At 35.1% G+C, this 14,109-nt stretch overlaps 1 protein-coding gene across 1 annotated transcript in view; it reads left to right on the forward strand.

The window, feature by feature from the left end:
* LOC117113278 (hyalin-like) overlaps window positions 1–12,830 on the forward strand; it is a gene marked incomplete at its 3' end in the record, with an annotated part of 27,321 nt that extends 14,491 nt beyond the window's left edge. Inside the window, exons 5-6 of the mRNA XM_033256578.1 lie at window positions 11,711–12,007; window positions 12,576–12,830. Of these exons, the coding sequence (XP_033112469.1) occupies window positions 11,711–12,007; window positions 12,576–12,830 (552 nt within the window). The remainder of the gene's footprint in view (window positions 1–11,710; window positions 12,008–12,575) is intronic.
* Between the last annotated feature and the right edge of the window lie 1,279 nt (window positions 12,831–14,109).

Consider the following 14,109-nt stretch of genomic DNA (forward strand, 5'->3'; position numbering starts at 1 on the left):
TGTGACATGTTGTTTCTGGGTTTATCCTATTTTTCTATTAAATTATATATATATATTATGAAAATATAATAATATATGTATATAATAATTATAATTATACATACATATACATATATATATATTATTATAACTATAATAAAAGCTATAAACTAATTATTATATGTTTATCCTTGGTATTTCAATGGACCAACAAATACAAAGATCGCGATTGAAAAATTACTGCTTTTTGAAGCCAATTTCTGACCTGAAAAATTTGTTGCAGGATTTATTTATTAAAATATATTAATAAATTGTAGTTATAGGTCACAATGTTTATATCAATCTATCAATCAATAGGCCTATTGAAGTATTATTGCTGCGAAGCAGCCAATTCATATTCTTGACAGCAATTTGACCTCTGTAAGGTCATTGTTTGTCAAAAAACGAGTGCCTAAGACGATTAAAAAGCGGAGTTTCCTTCTTTCGTTCTTCCGGGTAAAATCAATTACTTTAGGCGACATTTGTAGACTAACCTACTCGTACCAACGTCCGCATGTCGCACTAGCCTTATCCTACTCTAGGCCTAGACTAGCTAGGATGGTATAGGCCTAGCCTTGAAGACGAAGGTCCCAATGAAAAACAACGTCGCTCCTTGATAGCTAACATTGTCTATTTAACATCACAATAATTCATTATTAGACCTATAGTTGTTTTTTGAATTGTACTCCACAAATCTCGCACAACTGGCTAACGTCTCTATCTATTGTCGTGACGTCATGGCCCGCTGGCTCACACTTGTGTTATGTCTCGCACATGTGATCAAATAACACGCTGGCTCGCACTTTGGCAACACTCTTTGGCAATCAACTCGCCCCTAGAAAACCCGCCCTTGGAAACTTGCCCCATAAAAAATGTACACTTCCTAGACCATGCAGTCTTCAAAATAAATATTGTAACCTTTGGTAATCAACTACATTTTTCACATACATAGAAATTTTTGAAACTTTATTAAAAAAACCTAAACCATAATTCACCACACTATAGACACTTTTTGACAAAAATGAAAAATTACGACTTTGTTACCCAATGAGAAGTGTTCTAATATAGACAATGGGTCGTGTCTCATATTGTTTGTTATAGTTTTATTATTCATTATTTTCACTTGACTCGCATAAATAATTTTGTTCGAAGAACATTTATATGCAGTTTTCACTTGACTCGCATAAATAATTTTGTTCGAAGAACATTTATATGCAGTTGAACTTCGCAGCACTTCACTTGCAATTTGCAATTTCTAGTTGAAGTATTATTAATTCCTTATAAAAGCATTATTCGAGCACCTTCATTATTATTATTATTATTATTATTATTATTATATTCATAGCCGTCGGAAGCATTTTGAAAGTGGTCCGGCCATTCTAGGGGAGTGTAAGGGTGGTTGGAGAAAAGTGGGAGGGGGTGCCGTTCGGGGTCCAGACGTCCTTCCTCGGAAAATTTTGTTTCTGTTGTAGATTCCCGAAAATGCGCTTTTTAGTTCAATTTTTATTTAATAAATTTTATTTTTTAGGCATTTTTATTAGTGTAATTGTGTTAATTATTAATTATGAAATTCAATATATTGTACCGTATATATTATACCTGTACTCTATGATTAGGCTAAAAAAAATTATGTTGTGTTGTTCAAAGGTCTTCCTTTTACTCAAGTAAAATTTCGAGAAATACCGCATCCGAAATTAACATTACAACATAAAATCTAAAACAGACATGTATTTTGACAAAAATTGGGCCACAGATGCACACGTAAAATCGGTAAAATAGAAGGCATATTTGAGAACCGAGCGTGACGACAGTGAAGATGTATATGCGCGAACATCGGATCTCTCGCACTGTCAACCCACGACTTGCCACGACCCAATCTAGGCTATTCTTTACTACTCTACACAACTAGTGTTTGCCGGAATCAAAAATCGTATTCATTATCTTACAATGCATTGGACAATATTCACACGGGTCTAGCCATCGTTTTAAAGCCTGTACATAGCTAGACATTTTAGGCTCCGTTTATTTGCCAACCATGAACGAAATATTATACAGGTATCTTATGTTTTCCTCAAAGTTTACTTCGATAGTATTACCGTACTATACTCAGGAAGCTGGCTGGTGCGGATCCAGAAATTTTCTAACGGGGGAAGGACCCAATAGGTAGTCCAGTGGCGGATCCAGGATTTCAAAATACAGGGGGGCCTAGGGATGGATTTTGACAGATCGAAAATCTAAACCACCTTAGCCCTACTGTGGTTGGGACTGAGGTAAGAAAATTTAAGATTATGACACCTTTAGATGGCCGGAAATGGCAATCGCAGACTTAATTTAAGTTTTAGGCCTACATTTTCCTTTTTTCTCCCTTTTTTGAACAAATTTAAGGGAGTCGGGAAGAGACCGGCTCAGACCCGTCACTGTAGACCATACGCACCTCAGCCCCACCATGGTTGGGGCTGAGGTGAGCAAATTTTAGAAACCGACCCCTCTAGACACTCGGAAATGGCACTCTCTGCTGGTAAAAATGCTGTTTCAAAGCAGTGTTCTCGTTACAATTATTGACTTCCGCTAGACGGGAAATATGCTACCACTCCCCATGGAGGAAATATATTATATTTCCTCCATGCACTCTCCGAGACACCCCACAGGCGCCGCAAATCTCATAGGACTCTATAGTTGGAGCAAAACAAATTATGGTTATGATACTCATTCAGACTTAAATATTTATATTTTACCAAAATGACAAATGTAGAGGTTCTGCCCACGCCGGCTGCGGCACATTCCCCCTTGTTTTTGCCACTAAATTTTAAACACATTAATGCTATGTGCTACTCACTTTTCTATTCTGAACCTGTTGTGTGCTGGGATTGAAGGTCTTTTTCTACAAAGACCTTTAAGCTTTTAGCCTATTTATTTATTTTTACTTTTTTTAAAGAAAAAGTGGTCCGGCCATAGCCGGTGCTGCCGGTACGGTTCCGACGGCCCTGTATTTTATATACTATTTATCAACCATATTAACATTGAAAACTTGAATTATGTGAATAAAATTATCATTGAAAATAAACTTAAAATTTATAAGATTAATTTTTAAAACAGAATAAAATAGATAACATCTTTATTTAAAAAAACAGGTTTTGCATAGACGCACTGAAGTTGATTTAATATATGCTGATTCATCTCATTAATAATTACTACTATTTTATTTATAATTTTCCTTGTTTTAACCGAAAGGTCCACTGATTAATCTCAGATAAGAAAGTAAAATACATACTCCAAGTATTGAAATACACGCCATCGTGTTGGGATTCAATATTTCGACATTAATTATGTCATCATCATTTCCTTGTTTTATTGTTTGTTTTATGTATGGGCCTAGACATATGTATATATTTAACAATTAGAAAATGCTTCGATTGTGGCAGTATGGGTTTTTCGTGAAAAAATGTTTTTATTCAGTTCTTGAATTCTGTTAGCCTAATTTTTTTACTTCATTGTGGCTCAATTTTTATTTTCTGAAATTTAATCTAAATTATATTAACGCAAATGTTGTTGCTAAACTGACCAATTGGCCAAATTTTTTTGGTCACGTGCATAATTTAACGCATTCTGGTTACGTAAATTTGTGTTGTCAGCGAAGTCTATTTTACGAACCAGTTGAATGAAAATAATACTCAACGAAAATTCGTAATCAATGAAATGAACCAGTCGAATAGGCCAATAAGTGACAAGCATGTTCCCACAACTGTACCTATTGCAGGGGTGGGCATAAAAATCGGTCGGAGGGGCATAGTGAACTTTTGATTTAACACTGAGGGCCGCCCCCAAACTTTGATGTTCCAGTGAGCTTCCAAAAACCTCCAATCACTGCTTTTACATCACCTTTGTTCTCAGTTTTAATGTTACTTCTTACATATTATTGGTGTCGGGCCGTAAAAAACAAGGTGTTTTCATTGGTGGGCCGCAAACATAGGGTTTTACATTCATTGTTTCAAAAAATTGTTGACGGCAGCCCACCTGTGACCTATTGCATTAAATACTGGATATTATTGTAGTTTTATGGCTCAAAAACATCAGCAATAAATGGCATGCTTTAGAAGTCGATCAGGTAAAAATAAAGATACACTTGGACACAAGCCATGATATAACCTCGGCCTAACCATACCGGCTAGCCCTGCACAGGCACTAGCCTAGCCTATGATTCAGATGTCGATGAGAGATAGGCCTAGGCCTAGTAGGGGTAGCCGATCATTTCAGCCGCGCTTCGTTTCGGTTGTGCCTCATTTCGGTCGCGGTTTATTTCGAACAAATATATGGAGCGCCGAAGGAGTTGCGAAAATGCAAAATTTAATATGCCTAGGCCCTATATATTATTATAACATACCAGTAGTTCGTCAATCAGTTTTTTTATCATAGGCCAAAGTATTTTTTTTGTATTTCCGTTTTGCTATCTTTCTACTAACGACATTTTATCTTTCTACTAACATATTCTCTTTCTTCCATTTACAGTGATATATTCATGATTGAAACATGATCTTATGATTGAAACAATGGAATTTAGTATGTGCTTCATGCTATTCTTTTTGTTGCGTTTTCATATACTATTCTTTAATAATTATGGTCAATAAAATGTATCTGATTTTAATTGAATTGAATGTTGTTACCATCTGAAATCTATTTCATAATTTAGTTAAAACAATAATAATTACTGTTTGAAGGTTTGCATGGCGAAGTATAATATATAATTAATGCTTGCGGTACACCACGTAGATAGTTCTGAAAAGAACTGTTGTTGTTGGTTGAGAATATCTCGACGTTTCGGTTGACTTGCTTCAACCGTCTTCAGGAGAATAATATCTGCAGAGATCTCAAACAGGGAAATACTTATATGTTTGAGTGATGAGACTTGCTGCTGATTGGTTGAAAACTAAACAAAGGCTGAGCCTACCAGTGAAAAGCTAGAAAGCCAAGACAGTGGCATTGTTCTAGCTGGGGGAAGGAAAGCCAAAAACAATGGCATAGTTTCCAGTGTAGAGGGAAAGATTTGGCGGGAAAAATTTGGTTTAGGTCCGGTTAAACATGGACAACCAAATATCTTGATGCATTCGCATAGTATCCGATAAACTCCTGTCTGGCTATTTGCTGGTGGCTTATCCTTGTGAGTTTGAAGAGTCCTTGATAGTTTGTTGGAAAGGTTTACATTGGTGAAACAGGTCGTGATCTCCGTACCAGGCTCAAGGAACACCAAGGCCATGCCAGGAGAGGGGAACAACAGAAGTCATCTATAGTCATGCACTTCCACACACAACAACATCGTGTATGTTGGGATAAATCTGAACTGATAGCCACTGTACCATCTTGGCATTCCAGACGGACCAGAGAAGCTATAGAAATTCACAAACATGATACAGTACATCAAGTAGCCTGGGTGCAGTAGGAAATTAGCGGGAAAAAAGTAAAGAAAAATTTATTTTTGATTTTTCTGAATCAGTATATCATATAGTGTCTCAGAAAAAAAATCCCCATTCTTAGAGCTTGAGCAATTTTTTTTATAGCACTTTAAATTTTTGACATAAAATATCCTATTTTGGGCTAATTAAGATGGGGGTAGGGGAAATAAATGTATGTTTTTAGTCACTTTTACATATGCTATGTATATCAAATGTAACAAGAACTTGGCTAAATTGTTACTCCTCACCCTCGCTAAAAAATTTAATCAGAATAATGACGTCATTACAAAAAATTCCAAGATGGCTGTCATTTTGGCTGTAAAACTCTTTTAAAATGTAAATTTAACTGTATTGTTATCAGAGCAATTTCAAAACAATATATATCCATACACACAAACACACACACACACACACATATATATATATATATCGAGGTAAATTGAAAAAAAACTATGGCATTTATTCACCTCTAGTTTTGCTATAAATGTGAAAATTGACAATAAACTTAGTTAACTAGTTACTCTTTACTGTCTTTATCAATTTTAATTGAAATGATCATAATGCCAATTTCCAAGATTGCGTTCATCTTGGCAGAGAAAATGGTTATTTTTGTAAGATTATTATATTATTATTATTATTATTATTATTATTATTATTATTATTATTATTACTGTTATTACTATTGTACAAAATACAATCTCATCAAAGCAATCACATATAGAATATATATAAATATTATTATTTTAATAGTAGTATTATGCTTATTTATTATTGTTGAAATCAATAATAATATTATTTATATGTTACTGTATTGTATTTCTGTTATTTCAAAATTATATTTTAATATTAGAATGAATTACATTGTTACTACTGTTATATAATAATATTATTTATAATATTTTTATTACCACTATTGATATAATTACAGTATTATCATCATCCATCATCATCATCCTCATCCTATTCGTCATCGTCATCATCATTCTCATTGTTGTCTAATCATTATAATCATCCTTACTATCATCGATCGTTGTAATCATCACGATCATCATAATCATCATCACATCATACTCATCCATCGTCATCATCCTCATCACGTCCTTATCAATCATCTATCGTCGTTATCATCATCCTCATAATCTTCATCCTCCTCATTCTTCATCATTTTCTTCATCATCATCATCATCATATTCATCCTCATCCATCATCCTCATCATCATCAATGGCATAGCCAGCTATTGGCACAGTTGGGACAGTCCCACACCATTTTTCCAATGGGTCCACAAAAAATGGTCCACATTTTAAAAAAGGGTCCAAATTATGTAATTTTATGCATAAAATGGATCCAGATACCTTATATTTAGTTATATATGGGTAAAATTTAAGAAAATTGGTCCAGATATTTCATATTTTTGCGTAAAATGGGTCCACATTGTTTGAATTTACACGTAAAGTGGGTCCGCTATGATATTGTCCCACACCGTTTGAAAATCCTGGCCATGGCATTGATCCTCATCCATCATCGTCACCATCATCACCATCCTCACCAATCATTGTTAACATCATCACCTTCATCCTACTAATCATCCTCATCCATCATCATCCTTATTCTCATCATCATCAACCTCATCCTTATTATATTTATCATCATCACTCATTCATCATCATAGTCCTCATTATCATCATCATTTTCATTATCATCCTCATCATCATCCTCATTACAATCATCATCTATCATCATCATCCATCATCATCCTTATCCTCATCATCGACCACATCATCATCATCCTTATTAATCATCATTATCAATCATCATCCTCATCATGAGGATGAAAATGAAGAGGATGAGGACGACAAGAATGAAGATGAGGATGAGGGGCAGACGGGGTGTTTCTCATTATTCGTCATCATTAACCTCATCAACATCATTCTCATCAATCATCCTCATCATTATCACGATCACCCTCATCAACGACCATTATCATCAATCATAATCATCATCATCCTAATCCTTCTCCTTATTATCATTATCCTCACCATCCTTATCAGCATCATTTTCTTCCTCATCATCATCCATCATCAATCGTCATCTACCTCATCATCTTCCTTCTCCTCATCAGTCGCATCATCCTCATCCTCCTCATCATCATTCTTATCTTAATCACCATAATCATAATCATCATTACCATCATCCTCATTATTATCATCATCATCATTACCATCATCATTTTCATCATTATCCCCTTCATCAGTCACTACCATCATCATGAGGATGATGAAGATGAGAAGAACGAGAATGAAGATAAGGACAAGGGTGAGGATGAGAGGGATGATTCTCATCATTCATCATCATCATCAAGAGTGATGAGTAACCATTTAGCTAAGTTTTTGTTACATTTCATATCCACAGTATATGTAAAAGTGACCAAAAACATAAATTTATTTCCCCTACCCCCATCTTAAATAGTTTAAAATAGGGTATTTTAAGTCCAAATTTCAAAGTGCTGTAAAAAAAATTGCCCAAGCCCCAGGCATGGGGATTTTTTTTCTGAGACACTATAGAGTATGCTGATTCAGAAAAACCAAAAATTAATTTTCCTTTACTTTTTTCCCGCTAAAGTTCATTTCAGCAGTTTTACAACCAGACTAAAGATATTGGATTTGTCATCAGCTATATTTGTTTGTCCAAGTTTAACCGGACCTAAACCAAATTTTTCCCGCCAAATCTTTCCTTCTACACTGGAAACTATGCCATTGTTTTTGGCTTTCCTTCCCCCAGCTAGAACAATGCCACTGTCTTGGCTTTCTAGCCAAGCCCTGCCCTTCTATTCAGACCTTGAATTTTAGCTTTTGTATAGCTTTTCACTGGTAGGCTCAGCCTTTGTTTAGTTTTCAACCAATCAGCAGCAAGTCTCATCACTCAAACATATAAGTATTTCCCTGTTTGAGATATCTGCAGATATTATTCTCCTGAAGACGGTTGAAGCAAGTCAACCGAAACGTCGAGATATTCTCAACCAACAACAACAGTTCTTTTCAGAACTATCTACGTGGTGTACCCCAAGCATTAATTATATAATAATAATTACAATATTTAATCCGATCTTTTTATACAATAAATTAATTTTTCTCGCAGCTTCCAGAGTTTGAATAAAACATACCAAGAGAATTGAAGGAAACACAATTAAAGAAATAAACGAATAATACACACATTATCATTCTTCACTTGAAATTTTTAATTTTATTTGCTTTTAAGTAGCCTATGTTGTTACTTAGTGGAAAGACAACAAAACATAAATTTAAAAAAAAGTATGATAAACCGATTGACGAACTTACAATGATAATTAGGCCTAGTTATATTAAATTTGGCATTTTCACAACTCCATTGGCACTCCATATACTGTATTTGTTGAAAACAAACTGCGACCGAAATGAAGCGCGGCCGAAACGAAGCGCGACCGAAATGATCTTGGCAGGCCTAGACCTATGGGCCTAGGTTCAGTTTAGTTAGCATACCTATAGGGCCTATCCTCTATCTTTTGAATCCGGGTCGATTTGGATAGTTCATTAAGATAGATAGCGACACTAAAGTTTAGTTTAGGGTCAAGCCAGCTCCACCAATCAATACCTCAAATTTACGTTGCATTTCGGTTCGGGACAATGTTTATCTACTTTTGAATGTCAGTGGTTCGGATACATAGCCTTACATGCATCCACCTTGATTCAAGAGAAACACTTCTCTTATGCCCAAATAGGCTAGGCCTACTGTATATTGCTGTGCTTTCACTTACAAGAGGGTAGCCCAAAACAACAGAAAGATCCAGTAGGGGATATGGACGTCACAGGGAAGGGCTCCCACCCCGTTTTACCACTAATTTTTTAAAAATTTCAATGCAGCATGTATGTGCTATTCGCTTATTAAATTATTCTGAAACTGTTGTGTGCTTCCCCGCCCCCATGTAATATTATAATTGTTCTTTAGGTCTATATTATAGTTGTCCACTATGTAGTGTTAGCGGAGTTTGTCTTTCTTCTCTCACTCGCTCACTATCAAACTTTGCTATGGAGGTACTTGTACTTGTAAACTGACTCGGAGACAAACTGTTTCTGTTTATTCTCTATACTACAACACTACACAAACTGTACGTACAATATTTACAAGAAAGGCCCGTTGGTCCGAAATTTTCCAGGTATGCAGGTTATATGGCAGTAAAACAATTCTTTACAATTTGTGGAGTAAATTAGGAAAGATCACTTTCCTAAAAAAATATTCCCAAATATTTTCCCAAACAACAAAAAGGCCAAGTAAAAAAAGAAAAAATACTATTTTCTTGTCACCTCCCGCATCCATTTTCACTGCCTCATCTAAAAAAAAAATATATATTTCCTTCATTTTGCGAAATCTACGAAAATCTGGCTCACATCAATAAAATTCCTGTCTCGATCGTGCATAGGGAGATGTTCCCAGTAAGAATTTCATTTGAACTATTACCAGTAGTATTATTAATTAAAACTCAATGTACTATGATACGAATCGTGTCTAGTGCTTCTTTTATTTGCTTTGAATGTGCAGTGGCGGCACTACACGGAAAAAAAAAGGGGGGGGGAAATTCCCCCTAGAAAATTTGTTGCTCCCCCCCCCCCAAGAAGAGTAGAAAAAAAAACACAATTCGTCGGGAAGAAGAAAAAAAAATTTCATATTAGTAGACTATCTATTTAGAATCGATTGAATAACACCATGGACCACTTTTGAAACATTTTTAATTGACACCCGACCATGCTAACTCGTCGGGGAACTTGTCCCCCCCCCCAAAAAAAATCATACCTTGCCCTTCATTTCCTCCCCCACCCCCTCACCCTAGATGCTTTCGCCACCACTGTCAATGTATCTACTTTGTAAAAGTGAGAAAGTACTTAACTGTTTCCCATTGCCCATAAGTAAATAAATCTGTTAAGATTTTTCAAACGCCGGAAGGAAGTTACTTGAATTCCCTATTGTTATTAAAATCTTTTCTGTCTTCTGCTTAAACATTAGGAAGTTATATACTTAAGCACCATTCGCTTGGAATCTTTTCAATTTCTAATACTTTGTAAAAAAATATACATAAACTAAGCTGACAAGTCATGCTAGCAATAATTGTATATTGTTAACCAATATAGACCTACATGGTGGTCGCGAACATGTGTTTTCTTCAAATACATTTTTGTCTATATTTGAACTAATTACTTCGGACCAACGGACCTTCGGATCAATGTCCTTTCGGACCAACGGACCTTCGGACCAAAGGCCTTTCGGACCAAAGGACCTTCGGACAAATGCACTGACCCCGTTTGACGTGGTGTTGCCTTCAAAAGTATCAGAAGGAAGTCTAGTACAGTAGTATAACTAATACTTTACTTTTGATACCAAGTTGGGATGTGGTGGACTTCTTCTGATTGGTTGAAAGATATCACCTTATCCAAATCATTTGACCATTACATCATTTTGGGGAGTTTCTATTGGTTAGATACTATAAAAACTTTGGGGATAAAAGTGAACTTATATTTACTGACAAGCTGTCTCTCAACTGAGCTTATTTTATAAATCAAATGCAAGGAGTTGACCACTTGGGCTTTTTGTCATGAATTGGCTATTTTCCTGTCAAAGACTTCATATACAATAGTTAAGGAGACATTTAACAGATGCCCACTGGGTTAGTGAAGTTATGGGGTAGTGAAGTAAATGTTCAGTCCAATGGTATAATTGATTCGGCCTATATTTGTAAGTTATCTTAATACTATATAACACCCGTTTGAAACATTCTGGATCCACCCTTGATCACACTGCACAATAAATTTTTCACAAGGACTATTCAGCAAAGACACTCGAAACTTTAACTACAAAGACGTCCTTTAGAAAAATAATGACATGGTAACCATAACATCCACAACGATTGCCTCCTCAACTTCCCTATTCAACAATGTACAACATCGCCACCTTTCCCCACTCAATCAACACCGTGTGGAGCACGGGTATATTCTAGTTACCGTATTATTACTATTATTGGTATCGCACATTGGATCAATATCCAATGGAATTACATTATTCCTGAAGCTTGGTGAAACTTCTAGGACCTTCCTGAGGATTCTTGCTGTGTTCAGAATCACACTTTTCTGAACATTTATTATTATTTTTATTGCTGCTGCTGCCGCCGCCAGTTATGATTGTCGAATACGTCTGTTATTAAAAATATTCTTATTTCCAGACAAAGAACCACCTGTTCCAAGTTGTCCATCACTAGTTACTGGTGTGACTGATGAGGGAAAACCAAATGGCACCGTCAGCTACAACCTTAATGTCACTGATAATGTTCAAGTTGCCATGTTCTCAACCAACTATACAGACATTGATCCAGATAGCATGACAATTGATGCAGCTTATGATGTTACTGTCACTATTGGTGTATTTCCAATTGGAGAAACTATAGTTGAATACATCTTCACTGACAATGGATCTCCCACAGGAAATGAAGCTACATGCTATGTCACAATACAAATTGAGGGTAGGCTAATAGGCCCTACTAAGTTATGGTGTCGTAAAATACGTGCTAAACGTAGTAATTAATTAGTGGTTTAAAAGTATTTTGTTAAACACAATACATAACAATGTTGAGAAATAAATACCATGGGAAATTATAGTATTTGAAAATATATAAAAAATAATACATTCAAGGTACCAAGGACTAGATGTGTATAAGAGACAGGTTACTAGCTTCCCAGATCTCTGACACATAGCATATAGCCTGACTTGCACTAATACATGGGTATTATGATTTGGATTTTGATAGTTGTTATTGCACTTAATGACTCCCTTGTTTCTTCACATTCCGGTCTCAATTTGTTCACAAAAACTGAAATTTAAAAAAGATTCTCCTTTAATCAAATTATTCCGATGTGGAAGCAAATTCCTCATCCTATAAGTTCAAAAGTCTACAATTACGATATTTGATCACATTACTATAGATTGTAGCAATGTTATTGTATTGTTGTTTATCAGGGCTTGTTGTTAGGCTAAAATACAATGTTTCTAAGATGATATTTTCAGTTTAATTTACCAATTTTTTTTCAAAGATCAAGAGAACCCTGAGATTGTAGATTGTCCAATGAATATAACAGTTAACACAACAAATGGGGAACCAGTTGCTATCAACGTCACATGGACGGAGCCAACAGCTACTGATAATTCTGGAGAGACACCAGAACCAGAGTCTGATTACACCTCTGGTGACAATATGTTTGTGATTGGTGACACAACAGTGCAGTACAATGCAACAGATTCAAGTGGTAACTTCAATGATCGCTGCAGGTTTACTGTCACTGTTGAAGGTACTCTAATTTGGATATTATTATATGATATATTTATAACATTAAAAATACATAATAAAAATCAATATAAAATCTGATATACATTAAAAAAACAACGAAACCTAACAACATGGGACAGGAACAGTAAAAGTAAAAAAAGCAAAAAAAGAAGACATGGTTATTTTTTTTAAAGAGTGATGTGTTCTCTAAATCGCAGAAGGTGTACACTTAATGAAAAATAGAAATGTTTCTCCATATTGGGGAAGCCTGATGCATTAAGGCTATTATTATTGACTATAGCTGCAAAACCGACTGAGTCTTCATCTACTGATAAGTCAGTAATTAAATACTGTCTTATACTGTACTTGGAAATTGAGAAGTAAATTTGTTGGAACAAAAATTGGATAGGTGGAGGTAATGACTTTTCTATATAATGCTTCGATGAATATTAGACTGAGGCAGCGCGCACATGCCGCTATTCTTCCTCATTCCTTCCCCAAGGTGTAAGAGTTTTTAACAAAACATTTAAAAGATGAATTATAATAATGATGATGAAAATGAAAAACGGTAGTAACTGTAATAATAATAATAATAATAGTAATGATAATAATAATGTTTTGGTGACTTTTAATGTTTTAATGGTCACTGTTTGACCTCTTTTACATTGTAATTATTATAGTTTATTATATTTGATCATTGTTTTAATTTTTTGCTGTCAATTGTATTTTAATGCGAGAACTGAATTTCCTACTTAGAGCAATAAATGTATCTTATCTTATCTTATCTTTACAATCAATAATAATAATGTTATATTTATATAGCACACATTGCCTTAGCTAGGATTTTCGAACAGTGCAGGACGCACTTTACGCGTAAATAGTATGTTCGAGTGGATGATGTGAATTAAAATGTTGATGTTAATTGGTGTGAGTGAGCTTCCAAAATACAGATGTAATAACTGTTCCATCGAGTGTTATGAACATGTATAAGAATATTTTGTTGTCGTCCATGAGTGGTGAATTTGGTGTTCTTAGCATCGATTGTTTAAATACATGTTTAGTGTTTGTGAAGTACCTTTGGGAATGATAGCCAATACTTCATGGACATACTGTTTCCAGAAGGCTTGATTTTATGTGGTGTTGTATTTATTGCATGTTGCTCTAATCATTCTAGGTACAGGTTGGCCATTATATGGTTGAGTGGGCTGCCCATCGCCATACAGTACATTCAATTTGTTTGTACATTTTGCCATTGAATGAGAAGTACATGTAGGTTGCGGTTACTAGAAATTCTAGAGTTC

Source organism: Anneissia japonica, unplaced genomic scaffold (genome assembly GCF_011630105.1).
Source record: "Anneissia japonica isolate Jap-2015-1 unplaced genomic scaffold, ASM1163010v1 scaffold287707_len98911_cov140, whole genome shotgun sequence".
NCBI lineage: Eukaryota > Metazoa > Echinodermata > Crinoidea > Comatulida > Comatulidae > Anneissia > Anneissia japonica.